We start from the raw sequence: 15616 nt of genomic DNA, 5'->3' as shown, positions 1-15616 counted from the left end.
CTGCCCCTTTTCAATTACCCCAACACCCTGGGACAAAAGAGGGAGGCAGAGTTGGAACCCTTTTGACCCTCCCATCAGGAGCCAGAGATGAAGACACAACTCCAGTAGTTTTAAGTTTATTATTTTTAGTTTCACTCTCCTCCTCTGCAAAGAGCTACAGCTTCCCCAAGACCAAAATTCTTTCCAGGGGAGTGGATTCATGCCTCCACATGAGTTCTAATGAGTCTGGGGACTCCGGACTCTGTCAGTGATGCTGGCCTCTCCTGTGTTCAGAGAGGCTGGTGGCTCCTGCAGACTCTGTCACCTCAGTACACAAAACTCAGAACATTTCTTCAGCATTTGGGACCCTGGAGTTCTGTAGCTCCAGCAGCCGCCCCACAGCCTCCTTCAAGTCCCGCTCTCCAAGTCGACGATTATCTCGGGTCCGAATGTTCACTGTTCTCCTGCTCTGCTCTTTCTGGCCAACCACTGCAAGAAGCGGGGAGGTTTGAGTACCTCAGGGCCAATTTACCCAGGAACGATATCTTCCTTGGCTATGTGCAAATTGAAGAGATCTCAATCTTTAGAAAGGGTGAGAGAGAAGCCCAGATATGGCTGAGGGAAGGATATATTTAGCTGCTTCTTGCTCTTCTGTTCCCTGCTCACGCTGAGGAGATAAGAAAATGTTCCAAACATTCTCCCATCTGCCTTATCACTTCTAGTCAGGAGCCCAGGGGTCAGAGATAGTAGGGTCAGCCAGAGAAAGACCAAAAAAATCAAGGAGCAGACCCAGAGAGAACTGCGTGTGAAGGTTCGAGAAGGGGGGGCACGGCCCGAGGCAGCACCAGTGGGTGTGAGCCGGAGAATCAGGCCATCTGGCTGAGGAGTTTCTGCTCCTCGCTTTCAGGACAGAGCTCTGGGCCTTGGAGAACGAAAAAAGCGACAGGCAGGGCTAGACTTTTCTCCTTGCGGCCTTTCTCCTCATCCCATAGGGCTGAGCCCAGGTCTCGAACAAACAAAGCTAACTAATTAATGCCTTATTAACCCTTCCTCTCCCTTTCTCTCTGATGAGCGCTTGGTTAATTAGCCTGACAGACACAAGGAACTATAGGAAGGGTCAGAAGGAAACTGCTCTGAGGGTCAGAGGTAGCTGTAGCGGTGAAGCCTGGGGCCCGGCGGGCTCAGGCACCCGAATCCTGGCTCCTGCCCAGCTCGGGAGTTGAACCCCAACTAAGTCAAACATGCAGGTGACTAAACAATAAATAGGAGAGAACAGTGTACTGGGCAGGTGCCTGACCCAGTCTCTTACCAAACTGAAAATTGTAGCTGCTGAGCTGAGCCTGGCGGACCCTCCGGCTGAGGGTCAGTTTGGAGTCAGCGTCCAGGTCACCGACCAGTCCTGCGGCCCGCAGGCTCTGCTGTGCCTGGGACAGAGGTTTGGTGACAGGAACTTAATTTAATGGAAGGCTGAGGAGCTAGAATAGCCTGATGCAAAACTTCCCCACACCCCCATCTGGCCCTCCTGCCTGTGCCTCAAGGCTGCCCAGTCCTCACAGTGACCCCTCCTCCTCTCCCCACACTGAGGCCCTGCCTCCCCCTGCAGCCCCGCCTGCCAGTAGTCCCCTGGACGGCCTGCTTCTAGCCTCCGCTGTGGCCCCCTCCCCCCGGCGGCAACACTTCGGGGCAGCCCATATCCTCGCTTCTCTCTAGGAAAGAGAAATAAAACCAACATTTATCCAAGCCCCCTTCTGTGCCAAGTGCTCTGTTGTCAGCATTTCATGTATGTTGATTTAATCTTCACACATTGCCCTAGATGGTGTGGCTCTGTGGACTGAATGCCAGCCTCTGAACTGAAAGGTCACCAGATCGATTTCCAGTCAGGGCATGTGCCTGGGTTGTGGGCCTGGTTCCCAGTTGGGGGCGTGGGAGGCAACCGACTGATGTTTCTCTTGCACATCGATGTTTCTCTCCCTTTTTCTCTCCCTCCCTTCCCCTCTCTCTGAAAATAAATAAATAGTTAAAAAAAAATTTTTTTTCATTCATCTCCATAAGGCAGGGATCAGTTTCATTCTTCAGGTGTGAAATTTCCAGCACACAGGCCAGCAGCCATCTGAGCGCAGCCTAATGGTTCCAAGCGCTGTGCCCACTATCCTGCCCCAGGTGGTCTCCTATCCTATCCCTATCAGTCTTGTTTCAGCCCTGTCCTTACCCCCAGCTTCTCACCTCCCTGGCATATTCCTCTTGCTCGGTCCCCACAGGGATGACCATCACCTGGAATGGGGACAGCCACAGTGGCCTGGTTGGGAGAGAACAGGGGAGGGCAAATTACTTATTCTGGCTCTGACCAGGACTGTGGCTGCAGCGAGCAGATTCAAGGAGGAGACCGCCGCTGGGGCGTGCGGGGGCCGGGATCGGCGCGCGCGCTCGTCTGAGGGTCAGAGCAGAAGTCCGGAGTCAGTCGCCTCACCATTTCCCCCCGCAGCTCTCCGCCAGCACTCCCAGGATCCTTTCCACGGAGCCCAGAACTGCGCGGTGAATGAGCACTGGACGCTCCAGGGCCCCCGCCTGCCTTGGAGGGAAAAAGGGAGGTGGCTGGAATGGAGGAAGTAGCACAAATTGTGTAACCAAGAAAACCTTCCAGTTTTAGAAATATGCAGGCCCAGAAAGGGAAGGGTGTGGAGAATTTGGTTATTTTTAGGGTCAAAGGTAGAAGGGGAAAGTGTTCTCCACATATTCCACGGGCAGCCAAGGGAAAAGGGGACGGGCAGGGTTCTGTACCCCTTGTACTGGAGGTCAAATCTCAGGGGCAGCTGGAAGTCAAGCTGGATTGTCCCACACTGATGGGGCCGGCCCAGGGCGTCGTGGACGTGCACGTCAATCTGGAGGAGACATGGGAGGGCGTGAGAGTAACCAGAACCAGTACCCCCCGTTATCTGTGGCCCCCTTCTTTCTACCTCCCTGTGTTCCAGGCTGCTCTGAGAGAATGTCACCCAGCTGTATCATGCTTTATTTCACTCACTGGGGACTCTGGCAGTGATCCTCGGTGGCTCTTTCCTCTTATTATGGCATTACAATATTAGGAGACATCAACAGTCACAGGAATGACCCATCCACACCCTGGCTTCTCAGTCCCTTTCGCTCCTCAGTGCAGAGGCCTGCGCCCATGCCCATCCTGCCACTGCCCGAGCGGCTGCGCCTCTGCAACAGCCCACCCTGCCCTGATCGCCGTCTCGGTTTTCTAGCACTGACAATGCTACAAATTCTAGCATTGGTTTCCTTCCAATGTCCAGGTTCCTTGATTCCTTTTTCTTCCCATTTACAAGCCTCTCCCGCCTTGGATTCTTCCCCACGTGGCTGTAACCACTCATTCTTCTTGTCATGTTCACATGGCAGAACCCCACCCTGAAGGCGCCCCCCCCTCCCGTCTCCTCAGCACTGAAACACAACTGCTCAGTGCTGCCCGACACGTCACTCACCACACGGATGCAAAAACAGGACGGATGCCACCATGCAAGTCGCTCTTCTGAACCTCAGCTGGACCCCTGCTGCCTCAGGCAGCTCTGGGCCCGTTCTCAAGGGTTTCCAAGCTTTCTCCGCTCCCTTCACACTTTCATCCCTCCCCAGCTCTCCTCTCCCCCATTGCCCTTGTACCGAACGGCCCTTCTCCCTATTCATGGGAAGTCCGGGTAATTAATTATCATGAGATGGGAAAATGTCTCCACTTCTTTCTCCATACCCAGAAACTTCCCTGAATCTACCCCCAGCCTTTCTTTCTGCCCCTAAAACAAGGGCAAAGGTTATCCCTCCGGGCAGTGGAGGCCTCTCCATCCCACCCTTCCAACCTCCCCAGGAACCTTCCTCTAAACTTCAACTTCTCCCTGACCCAAATGGGAGCCCTCTCATCGCAGAAGTTAAACGTTCTCAAGTCTCTTCCTTCACAAACTTCTTCTTTGACTACTCAGGTCCTCAGTAACTCCCTCTTGCCTTTGCAAAAGCCAAAGTTCTTAAAAGAGATACATTCATTCATTCACCACTTACTCCACCCCCAATCTCCACTTTACCAAAAATGGTCCTGCAAGACCTAAGAGCCTTGAGCTCCGCCTTTACTCTGGTCTTTCTAGAAACCCAGCTTTGCTCTTTTCTGTGTCAGACAGTGTCTCCCAGGGGCAGGCACAGCACAATTCATGATGACCAATAAACTGGACGCGGCGGCAGCGTGGCTTTCTCCTTGTCCACAGTTTACTGACGGGCTTTGTTTGCTCTGCCTTTTCTTGGGGAGTGTGAAGCATAAAGCTTTTACCAACGTGCTTTCTTGGCCAATGCTCTTACCAGGAACGCTTTGAGGCTGCACTAAAGACTACTGCACTTCCAGTTCGGCAGAACATTCCTGGCCCAGCTTTGTTAGAGGACAGCTGCCGCTACCTGCTGTATCCCCTCCTCTTTCAAGTTCCTATCCTGTCACGCTGTTTCCCCGGTCTTGTTATTTTCCTTGCTTCATGCTGCCACATATAAAAATAAAAGTCTTCGATGCAAAGGGTTCAAATAGTTTACCTCTGCTGAGCTCTATCTTGGATAAATTAAGCACTAATCCACAGAATATTCTGAAATTCATTGCTTGTAATGAAATACAGCGTAAGGCAAAAGTAGGTTTACAGCTGTATCCACTTTCAAACACGGTAATTAACAGGTAATAATACAAAAATTAATTGTTTTGCACATTCACAACTGTAAACCTACTTGTGAAAGTTTATTCTTGTATTATCATATATTATTTTATTTGAAAGTGGATACAACTGTAAACATACTTTTTTGCCCTACCCTGTATACTATTGATTTCTTACTCTTTGATATTCCTCTTGAAGAAACTATATTGTTGGACCTTGTTTAATGAATTCAGGATTACTGTTGAACATACAATAATGAAACCTGCTTGCTCGGTGTTGGTGAGAAGACTCTGTATTCAGAGCATTGCCTTTATAAGCAGATTGGCACCAACAGTTGCACAGTTTAACATCCTGCGAAGCTATATATATGCAAGCATTATTAGCAGCTGGTACTTCGCTAGGAGTTAATTCCAGGTATGAATGTGACCTCTTACCAATTTACATAAATGCATCTTAATGGAAAAGTAATATTTTCCTGGCATGATAAATCAAATCTTTAAAAAGTTTCCAAGAAACCTTTATTGTCCTGGGTTGTGAATGATTAAGGAAGTTTGTATTTTGTGATAAATATATCAAATTTCTTTTAGATGCAGCTGTGCCTTTATGATGAGGTACACTTATTTCTCTTATAAAAATAGCTCTGAAATTTAACTTAATTGGTACCCTGAATTTATATGTGGCATGAATTCATTATGGTAATATTAACACGTGAATTCAATATATTTTGAGATGGTAGTCTTTTGCCATTCATTAATTTTGGTTGGTGATTTTAACAGAAGCACTTCCCACTGTACATGATTTCAAACTGTTATTAAGTTGATTTTGCGCTGCCTTGTTAGATCTATTTTGGATGTGCCATTATAAGAGCAATTCTGTGTATGTCTGATGCCATGTTCTTCTGATATTTTATTTCCATAGTTACTCCTGTGGATTTGAATATTTTAAAAATGTCTCAACCGTAAGTTTGTTAACCAACTGGGTAAATATTTGGGGTCACCTAACCCTTTTATATCAGAAAGCAGAGTCATAAAACTTTCCTTTCAGAGACCCATTGAGTAACATTTGTCAGATAGGAAATGTTTCTTTTACAAGTATGTGGACACATAGGTTATTGGTATTATTGTAGTTTATAGAATTACGTACTACATCAGACTGTTGAGTATCAATTTGCTCGGTTTCTTAGACTTGAATTTTCAAAGACAATGGCAGCAGCTCAGGTGCCTTTTGAAAGGAAGGCAGCTGAAGACTGATCATATGACTATACTTAGTGTGTGTTCTGAAATAATAATGAAAGCTATCCTGTAGATTATATACCTATCTAAGCTGATTTAAAAGGTTAAATGGAAAGATTTGAGGTAAGGTAACTGATTGGGCATGGGGCTGGAGGGAGCGTTTTGGGGGAATAGCATACATTTCAGTTTCATAACACGTAGATTGATTTGAGGGAGTTGGATGTATTGTACAACTGTGATCTCAGTTGTATAATATATTAAATCCTGTTTGTTGAACTTCTATCAACTCTATACATCTTTTTGGTCTTTATCATTGTTGCATCATTGGAAATGTTTAAAACACGGCAAAAATTTTAGTAATATAATGGTTTTTGTAACCTATTTTCTTCTGTCTGCATATAATTTGGATTTCTCAAATACATTAAGTGGTAACATAAAAAACAAAGAAATAACAGCCCCCCCCCAAAAAAAACACTAACAGCTTTTCTTTTTACTAAATCTAGCAGACACTTTTCCGTTCTTTCTCTCCCCTGACTTCTTTCACTTCCTCCAACTCGCCATGTGAATTTTCATCCTTCCTCCAGCCTCCGAGCACACTCTCCCCCGTGAAGCACCTCTTTACTCGGCCAACATTTATGTGTCAGACTGGAAAGAGTCCTGCGGGAAGCCTCTCACGACCCCCCTGAGAAGCAGGCTCCCTTAGCACCTACGATCCCACAGCCCTCACTAGACCATAAGTCCCACGGGGGCAGGAATTGTATTGCTCTTCTTTATATCCCGCACAAGTTGTCTATTAAACATTAAATGAAACAAAACAAAAACTGAATAAATAACTCTATCCAATAAAGCTTCCAACTTACCTTGGGCCCATAGAACGCACCATCCCCCGGGTTGAGGTCCCAGGGTTCCCCAAACTCTTCCAGGGCCTGCTGGAGAACCTTTACAGGGAATGACACAAGAGGACTTGCTGAGCAACATATCCCTCCAGGCCCCCACAAATGACCCTCTTGGCGTACGCCTTTGCTGAGGACCCTGACTCCCACCTGTCTCCTCTTCCATCAGAGGGGGGTTTACCTGCCTCCGCTTCCCTACCGCCCACTCACCTGCTCAGCCTGGTCCCAAAGACAAGGCTCTCCCAGGAAGCCAGATGGTCGGGTGGACAGGGCCAGGCGGAAGGAGAAGCCAAGGACAGTGTAGACGGAGCGGAGGAAATCAAGGCAGCCTCGTATCTCTGCTTCCAGCTGGGGCAGGAAGTAAAGGTGGGTGAGCTGTGTGCCAGCTAGAGCGCTGCGGTGATGGCAGTTTGGGGGAAGCAGGGCAAAAACATACAGGAAAGCCTGGGGTGCATGTAGCTGAACTGTAGGATATAATGAGGGCAACTGAGGGTCAGGAATGTTGGTGGCTCACAGGGGAGGGGAAGAGCGAGCTGGGGAAGGCCACCTGATGGGGTGCACAGAAGATGTGAGCGTCGTCCTGCTGGAAACATCGCAGCCGAGTCAGTCCCCCCAGACTGCCGGAGGCCTCAGCCCTGTGCAGGGCCCCGAAGTCTGCCAGTCGCAGGGGCAGCTCTCGCCAGGATCTGGGCCGGTGGGCGAACATCAGGCTGAGGTTGAGGTGGGAAGGGGTTAGTGCCGCAGGGAAAACCAGCCCCTGAAGACTTCCCTTCCTTGTGCCGTCAGCTAAGGACCTCTCCAGCCCTGGCATGCCCTCCCCGAGTCCTGTCAACCCCACTCATCACAATGGGAGCCCTGCATGGCTCAAAGGGAATTTCTCAGTAACAACAACAGACATCATTCACTGTGCGCCGGTCCTGTGACAGGCACTGTGTTGGAGGAGGAACCTCAGACAGCAATTCGAAACCCTTGGTGTTCACATAACGAGGCCGAGGCCGAGAGCGGCACAATGCTCTTCCCAAACTCACACGGCTTGCAAGCTGGCCGACTCAAGACTCAAATCAGGTCCCCCAGTACTTGTCCAAGGTGCTGCCTATCACTCGACACTCAGCAGACCGGTGCCCGGCCCCAGCCCTGAGAGGACCCAGGCCTTCTGCTCCTGCTCACCAGTGTGCAGGGCAGTTCATGGGCTTGAGGGCGAGTGTGTCTGTGGGCTGGCTGGCAGGGTGGCCACTCTGGGAGCCAGCAGGCCTGTCAGAGCCTGGGGACTGCAGCGCGAACATGTCTTCCTGATAATGCTCCCAGTGCCCTGAGAGCTCCCAGAGTTTCGTAGAAAACAGTGTGGGCGTCTTCACTTCTGAGAAACCACGGCGGGTGTACTCAGCCTGGAGAGGGTACAGATGTGAAAGGTCAACGTGACCGCAGGGAGGGAAGGGAGGGTGGCAGCCGTGTGGTTCTCCTGGGCCCTCAGGCCACGCTGATTGCAGCCAGCCCACCGAGCACCGCGCGAACTCTCCATGCTCTCTGACTGCAGACCACACGCTTCCAGCATCTTAACGGAAATCACCAGCACTTGACAATATTTATGTTTCTGCTCCTAATCCCCCCTTTTTTAAATTAAATCATTTTGCAATTGTTATTCTATTAGAGTTGCCCCAATTTTTCCCTCTCCTCCTCCCATCCCACCCCCAATTCCCACGCTGCTGTCCACATCCGTGGGTCATTCATGCATGTTCTTTGTCTAGCCCCTTCCCTTTCTTTCCACTGTCCCCCTCCCCCTTCTCTCTGGTTACTGTCAGTCTGTTCCATGTTTCCATGCCTGTGGTTCTATTTTGTTTGTTAGCTTATTTTAATCCCCCTTTTTAACATTGGACTTCTAGGCCCTCAAACCCTCCCTGGTCTCCCTTCCCCTGGACTTGGGTCCCCCTTACCCTGATAAAAGACACCAAGGCGTTATACACCCTTGTCCCCCGAGGCAGGAAGAAGCAGCTCCCAGGACTCAGTTCATGGAAGAAAAAGAGCTCCTGTTCCTGGGGTCAAGAATAGCAGCGGTCACTTCAGGGAGGAAGCGAAGGCCTTGGAACCCAGAAGAAGTAAGTAATGGAGCTGCTTAGTCTGCTGGATTCTGAATCTGCTCCCAGCTTCACAGCCAGGTTCCTTCATCTGGTTTTGGCCCTCATCCGCAGCCTCCATTTCCCTGACCTCTGTACCTTCCCAATGCGCCGGTGGTCCCGTAGCTCTGCTTCCTTCCTCCACTCTTCCCAGGCCTGCAGCTCCTCTGCTGTGGGGAAGGAAATCCCGGACACTCTCTGCAGTGTCTCTGGGGCACCTGAAGACTTCCATAAGGACGAGGAGTTCTGTAGGAGGACGTCCCGAGTCGGAGGCAAGATGGAGAGGACTGAAGCCACCCAGCCGCTCTTGCAAACCTCAGATGATACTCTCAGTGTAAGCTTCGCACCACCAACAGTGTTGGCAGGCTGGTCCTCCAGGCCCCGCTTGCGATGTTTACAGCCTTGGAGGTCCCTGACTCTTGACTTCTACATATGTCCTGCTCAGGCCTGACCTGCACCTGCCACTTCCTTTCCTCCCCACTCTCAGTGCTGCTGCCCTGCCAGCACCCCTGTCCTTAGTTCCTTCCCGTTCTAATCGATGGCTGCTCAGGGGATTAACCTGAAGATCTGGTCAAAGGTCATCCTATCCATCTCCTTATCAATCTCCCACATTATTTCCTGTCCCTTGCCACACAAAATCAGATGCCTCTGCTTGCTCTTTCCTTGAACAATAGTATAATAAGAAACAGCCTGCATTTTATAGCAATTTTAAGTTTTCCTCAAACTCTTTTCTCCTGCGCTAGCTAGTTCTGTCTCTAGACATGGATTTACTAGTAGGACAGGAATTAACAGCCTCATTTACTAGATGGGGGAAACAGGTAAGGAGATTTACCCAAGGCCACATATTTCATTAATGGCCAAGCCAGGACGAAGCACAGATGGCTAGATTTTCAGTCCTGTGCTTTTGTTCTACATATCTGCCTCTCCCCTCGCTCTCTGCTCCCATTCCATCTAATAACTTCCCGGGCCCAGGAATGCTATTTTCATCAAAGACATGCCCTTGACCTAGAGTATTCTCCCTCTGCCTGTCAAATGGTATCCCATGCCCCGCTGTTCACAGGGGCCTTCCCTACACGGCCTCGTCCAGCCTGTCCACGCCCTCCCTCTCCACCTCCTTCAGCACTGATGCCCAGCTACGGAACTTGTGTTGGCTTCTGCATTCTGGCAGTGTGTCTAGTATCTACCACCAGGCCCAAGGTTTCTAGAAGGCTGGGACTACTTTCTCGTTCTGGATTCCCTGCCTAGCTATCAGAGTATTGATGGGGCTGAGACAGAGGGTTATCTTCCCATTCCCCTGCTCCCTGCAGTGAAAACAGGAGTCTCCACCTAGCCCTGTCCTCACAACTGACCGTGAGCAGCTTCAGTCCTCCAATCTGCCCAGTGTGCCGAAGGTGGGGGCCCTGGCAAAGGTCAACCAACATGCCACACCTGGGAGACAGAAGGGGCCAGTCAGTGGTTTCCAAACTCTTGCGCTTCTAGTTTTCTCCCTCTCAAGACCTTAAGCTCAGAGGAAGAAGAAGTAAAGGAAACTGTTCCACAGACAGAGCAATGGGAGGTAAGAATCAATTCCTGTTCCCAATCCTTTTTCCAGAGCTACAGATTACCTCTGTCTTCTTTCCCTTCTCCCATTTTGGCCTTCGTGGTGCATCCCCACCTCTCCCTGTTCCCCTTCATCTTGACAGCTCTCACCCATACACTGTTGCTGTTGGACCTGTCACTTTCTCCTCAATCAGGCGAAGTTTAAAGGGGTTATCCTGGAAGAAGGGATGAGTGAAGACTAGTTTCTATCCCCACACAGATGTCCTGGGAAACAGCCACCCTTTCCCTCATGCCTCTGATCTTCCTCCTAAAACTGTGGGGTTCCAACCCACCTTGAAGAGCTGGCGCAGCTGATCCTGGGAAACCTCTAACCTCCGGAAGGGCTGAGCAGCAGCTATCAGCTCCTGGCAAATTCGCTCCAAAACAGGCAGCTCTGAGCCCCGGATAGTCCTGGGAAGATGAGAATTGGTTGGTTTGCATCCTCTAAGAAGCATCACCTGGGTGACATGACTGTTGGCTAGGGGGTAAAATCCTGCCTTCCAGAAACATCTAGAATAATTTTCTTAGACAAACAAAGAGAAAGCTTTAACAGGAAATCAGGTACAAACTTTATAGCTGGAGTAAATGCTCAATGTATGAAATTAAAAGCTGAGTGCAGGCAATCTGGATGGATAAAATTAAAGCAGGAGTAATTGAAGTAAAAGTTGAAGAATCCCCAAAGGCTAGAGAAGACAAGGTTCGAGCATAATTAGACAGAAGAGAAAGAACGTGAACTAATGGAGAAGGCGGTACCAAAGTAAGAGCGGAGGCCAGGAGGCCCTTTCCCAGCTTGCTCCTCCAAACTGAACGTGGCCGAGGCCCCAGAAAAGGACCTTAGAAACCACCCCAGCAAAAGGGTGCAAGCTTTCAGTTACAAGATGAATAAAGTCTGAGGCACTAATGCCTGGCATGGTGATTACAGTTGATAATTCTGTACTGTAAAACCAAAATTAGCCTAGAGTACATTTTAAGTGAAAAAAAAAAAAAAGGCAAGGTGATAGATTAACTAGATTGTAGGAATCCTTTCACAATGTATGGGAATCAAATTATCACATTGTGCACTTTAAAAATATTACAACTTTGTCTCAAAAAAACCTGAAAAAATATGATAAAGCCTCTAAAAAAAGAAACCATCATTCTCCTCCTTCCTTGGACTACTCACCGTTCTTTTCCCAGGAAGAAATCATGGTAGAAGCCACATTCTGTGCTTGGACCGCGGCAGAGGACAGCACCTAGGAGTTGTTCTGCCGCCGCCCCCAGGACATGGGAGCTGGAATGCCAGAACACCTGGGTTCACAAGAAAGGAGTTCAGGAGTTCATAACCTTCTCCTTTAACCCTTAGTTCTCTAATTTTCTCCCCTGAGAGGCTGGTGTGAAACCAGTATGGCTCTTCTAGGACTAACCTGTAACGGAGGTCAGTAGACGCAGTGCAGCAAAGAGAGTGCCCTCCCCCAGCCCAGTCGTCCAGGCTTCCCAGTTGTAGGCCAGTCGGCTTTCCTTTGCTCCCCTATAACATCTCCTTTCAGGGCTTCGGAGTAAACTACTTTGTTAAGACTGATTCTTAAAAGCTCTATTCAGTCCCCCCCGCCCCCGCCCCATCTCAGGAATCCAGTGTGATGCAACCACTGCTTTAGGATTTGGTAACCATTTATAGATAGGTGATGTGGGAACTCCCTTTTTTTCCCTGCATCTTAATAGATGAGGTCTACATTACCTAAGCTGACATGAAGAGGACAAAATAGGCAGGAGGCCAGGTTGTGCGCTCAGTTGTGGGAGTCACGTTAAAATTAAATATATACTACAGATGACTTCTAATGGGTATCTCAAGAGCTGGAGGGCACTGAACTGGCACATCATCTTTCTGTTTTCAACTTACTGTCTTTTCCTTTCACTCACACAAATGATGTCTGCTTATAATAGACCTAGGCCAAGCAAAAACTTTCCTCATAAGTTTCCAGCTTAGGTAGGAATAGTTAAGACAAGCAATCTGTGGTAGGTCTCCTTCCCAAGTGTGAATGGGGAAACTGAGGCAAAAGAAATAAATGTCAGAAACACCCACTTAAATGTTTCTTAGTTTAGTACCCACTGCATTTGCAATAAGGAGGAAACTTACTGCTTTCCCCTCTGCAGAATCAAATGTCAGAAATCTGAGGTCAGAATCTGTCTCCAAAGGCCGCTCCAGATCATAAGGTTCTCCATTCACTCGAGCAGCCACCGCAGTATTTGCCAGGGTTGAACTTCAGTGGGGGTCGCGCGGGTGCGGTGGGGATAAAGAAACAGACAGGGTTACAATCCATAGGGGAAAGAGGGCCTAATCTCTTAGCAACTTCGAACTTGCAGAGGGGAAATATGTTACCAGAGCAATAAAACCTGCCCTTTCTCTTCTCCCATTCCAGGGGTAACAGAGAAAGGGCAGAGGCGGTGAAACTAACACAAACAAAAACGAATCCTTAGGAAAAGCTATCTTGATGGGATGGAACATAAACAAGCAGAGTTTTCTTCCCCTGCTCAGGTCCAGAGGAAAGAAGCACAGAGGCAGAAGGGTAATGCTGGGAGGCAGAGAAAGGGCCTGGTACCTTATCTGCTGGGCTAGTTGATAAGGGGTTGTGTTCCACGCCACAGCCTCCACTTTCTGGCCTCCGGGAAGTGTTATTTTAATAGTCCGGTGTTCCTTTTGTGCTATGCTTGCTACCCTCTTTACCTGAGCAGCCCATAGCTCCTCAAAAAGGCCGAGCCGCTCTACCAACCAGTGCGGAGGGTTCGGCACAGCTGCCTGCAGGGAAAAATGTTAGGAAGTAACACAGGCCCCATCAGTTATTCTTGGGATTAGGGATGGTGAGAGATGATATTTAAGTGGCCGTGGTCCTATGCTCAGTCTTCGAAAGATACAGGGGCCCTACGTTAGGCGTCCTAGGCTCTTCAGGCTGTTGACAGAAAAAAGCGCGTCAAAGGCTAGGGTAGCTGGGCACTCGGGGTGGGAGCACGGGGTGGTCACGCTGGGATGAGAGCCTACACCTTGGGCTTTGGGCTGGTTCGGAACTTTTGGGTCCCTCACGCACCGTGTGTAGCCCGCAGGCTCGCAGCCCTGCAAACCGTAGCCGCCGCCACCTCTGATACAGCCCCATGTTCCTTCAGACCGGTGCCTACATCCTCAAATGATCGCCTTTTCTCCTCCACCGGATTCCTCATTGGCTTCTGGCCCAACAATGCCCACGCCTATTGGTTACTAAAGCTGCCACTCTAGCCTGGGACTACCTCCAGGAACTGCGAAGAGGTACACCCCTCACAGCACGGGCAGCGACGTGGGTGGTTCCGGCCGATCGGAAGACCTACACTGTTACACCCGCAATCCCGAGACCTGCAAGTTTCAGCCCAAAGTAGCAATAAGGTGTCCTGCGGCTTTGAGGACGGAAGCAGAAAACTCTACAGAGAGTGGGAGAAAAACGGACCTGAAAGGATAGTTAGTGATTTCCTTTTAACCATGATTTTTTTTTTTTCTTTTAAATACAGTCTTTACTGGCAGGTAGAAAACACAAGAGCATAGATTTGGAACCAAAACAGACTTAGTGTAAATCCTGGATCTGCCTGCCATTCACCATGTAATTGCGGGTAAACTATTTAATTTCTTCTACGCTTCAGTTTTCTCATCTATGAAACAGGAATAATAGTATCACTCCCAATCATTAAGGTTAAATTAATTTTATATAAATTACCTAATATACTGCATGGTACACGGTAAAGGGCAACAATAGCAACAAACTATCAGGATAAATGAACATAATAACTTTAAGGACGGGAGCAGAGAATCTGCAGAGGGCACTTCTTGGAGTCCTTCATATTCATGGTGTTTTAAGAGGGACTGTAAGACACCTCTAAATCTTAGAGATGAGGAATTTAAGATCAGAGAAGGTAAGTGATTTAAAGTCAATCGGTTAAGTGCTGATGCTGGATTTGATCCAACTCTGGTACTGTTCTACCACACCAGACATTTGCTGGTAGTAGAGTTTACTCCCAATATATGCGCCCCCACCCACTTCAGAAAGTTGTCTGACCCTAGGATCTTAGCTCTATGCTTCCTATGCAAGACTTTGGCCTCACATTCCCAGTCTAGCTCTCGATTTCCTTTATCCCTTCTCTTCCCTCTCCCTGTTATATCTAGGACACAGGACTAGGTATATTTGATTTATTTTACACAGTAAAAATAGAAACACGGTCAGGTTTTAGTCAAGTGTGAGGGGAAATGGACTTGGGGGCAGCTGTGAGGTTCTCAGTAATTGCCATTAGTGCCCTCACCTGAGGGTGGGGGTGGTTAGAGTTGGTTCTCAAGTTTCCAGTGAAGGAATCAAGGATTGTGGAGGAAGAGCTGTCAGAGAATGTTGTTTAATGTAGGTTTCCAGAGGCCAGAGGTTCTGTTTGGGAAAGACAGCAGTTGATCTGAGTCACAGGCACCATTCTGGATCTTGGCTCCATCTTCTGCTATGTTAGAACCCTGAAATACAAAAAGAAATAGACAAGACTGTGGAAGAGGAAGATGACTTGTGTGTGTGTGTGGTTGGGAAAAAGTAGTGAGAATTTTTTAATTCAGAAAGTGTGACAACAGACAGAACTTTCCCATGGCTCTGCACCAGAAGGGACAGGGGAGTGTCACATTGTGGGCAAAAAAATGGTGGGTGCTCAATAAATAATTATTGAATCAAGAATGTACCAATTACTGTATTGACTTGAAACTCCAAAGGATACATATACTGACACACACATTCTTTTAATCACTCTACTTTGTCCTCTTTTGTGCAGATAGCAGAGGGATGGTGGAATAAGTAAGTCCCACTGTTATGGCAGCTTCCTGCACTCATCCCTCAAACATTTGTTAACTGCTCATTGTACACAATGCACTGAGCTGTTTGGTCAGGGGATGCTGATCAATCAGCTACGACATCATCACCTATGTAACTTGTGTTGCAGTGAAGGAAGGAATGTCAAATTAATCCATTCTTTCCCCTGTAGCAAGCAAGCCAGCAAAAGCAAGCTCAGGTCAGTTCATTAATTGCCGATTCCTCTTGTAACTTCTGAATTGTGCCTAGCATGTCTCAGCCTCAGGGAATTTAATGTTAGTCTGCCTGGGAAACATCCCTAAAATTGCTCTTACCTGACACCCAGAA

General features: G+C 48.5%; 1 protein-coding gene and 1 pseudogene across 1 annotated transcript; one reads left to right on the top strand and one right to left on the bottom strand.

The window, feature by feature from the left end:
* Positions 1-106: 106 nt before the first annotated feature.
* TARS2 (threonyl-tRNA synthetase 2, mitochondrial) lies at positions 107-13626 on the bottom strand. Its single transcript, XM_054575359.1, has 18 exons — positions 13517-13626; positions 13034-13230; positions 12571-12694; positions 11620-11744; positions 10751-10868; positions 10569-10633; positions 10229-10307; positions 8979-9125; positions 8700-8798; positions 7936-8153; positions 7316-7478; positions 6979-7116; positions 6736-6813; positions 2758-2858; positions 2447-2548; positions 2203-2275; positions 1289-1403; positions 107-468 (listed from the first exon to the last, which is right to left on the bottom strand). The coding sequence occupies exons 1-18, from the start codon at positions 13580-13582 to the stop codon at positions 320-322; spliced, it is 2157 nt and encodes a 718-aa protein (XP_054431334.1). The 5' UTR covers positions 13583-13626; the 3' UTR covers positions 107-319.
* Positions 3358-5051, top strand: LOC129071755 (transmembrane protein 33-like; annotated as a pseudogene).
* Positions 13627-15616: the final 1990 nt, after the last annotated feature.

Source organism: Pteronotus mesoamericanus, unplaced genomic scaffold, assembly GCF_021234165.1.
Source record: "Pteronotus mesoamericanus isolate MK-2021 breed Mesoamerican mustached bat unplaced genomic scaffold, CSHL_Meso_final contig_1108, whole genome shotgun sequence".
NCBI classification, from domain to species: domain Eukaryota; kingdom Metazoa; phylum Chordata; class Mammalia; order Chiroptera; family Mormoopidae; genus Pteronotus; species Pteronotus mesoamericanus.
Note: the sequence above shows the minus strand (reverse complement) of the source record. Positions and strands in the feature narration are given on the sequence as shown.

What these genes read in the sequence shown, in the direction of transcription:
- TARS2 (XM_054575359.1), bottom strand. Translation starts at nt 13,582, where the DNA reads ATGGGGCTGTATCAGAGGTGGCGGCGGCTACGGTTTGCAGGGCTGCGA. An exon ending in CCAACAGCAACAGTGTATGG is followed by an intron (nt 10,308 to 10,568) that starts GTGAGAGCTGTC and finishes TCTGTCTCCCAG; the next exon opens with GTGTGGCATGTTGGTTGACC. An exon ending in GAGAGCTGCGGGGGGAAATG is followed by an intron (nt 2,276 to 2,446) that starts GTGAGGCGACTG and finishes TCTCCCAACCAG; the next exon opens with GCCACTGTGGCTGTCCCCAT.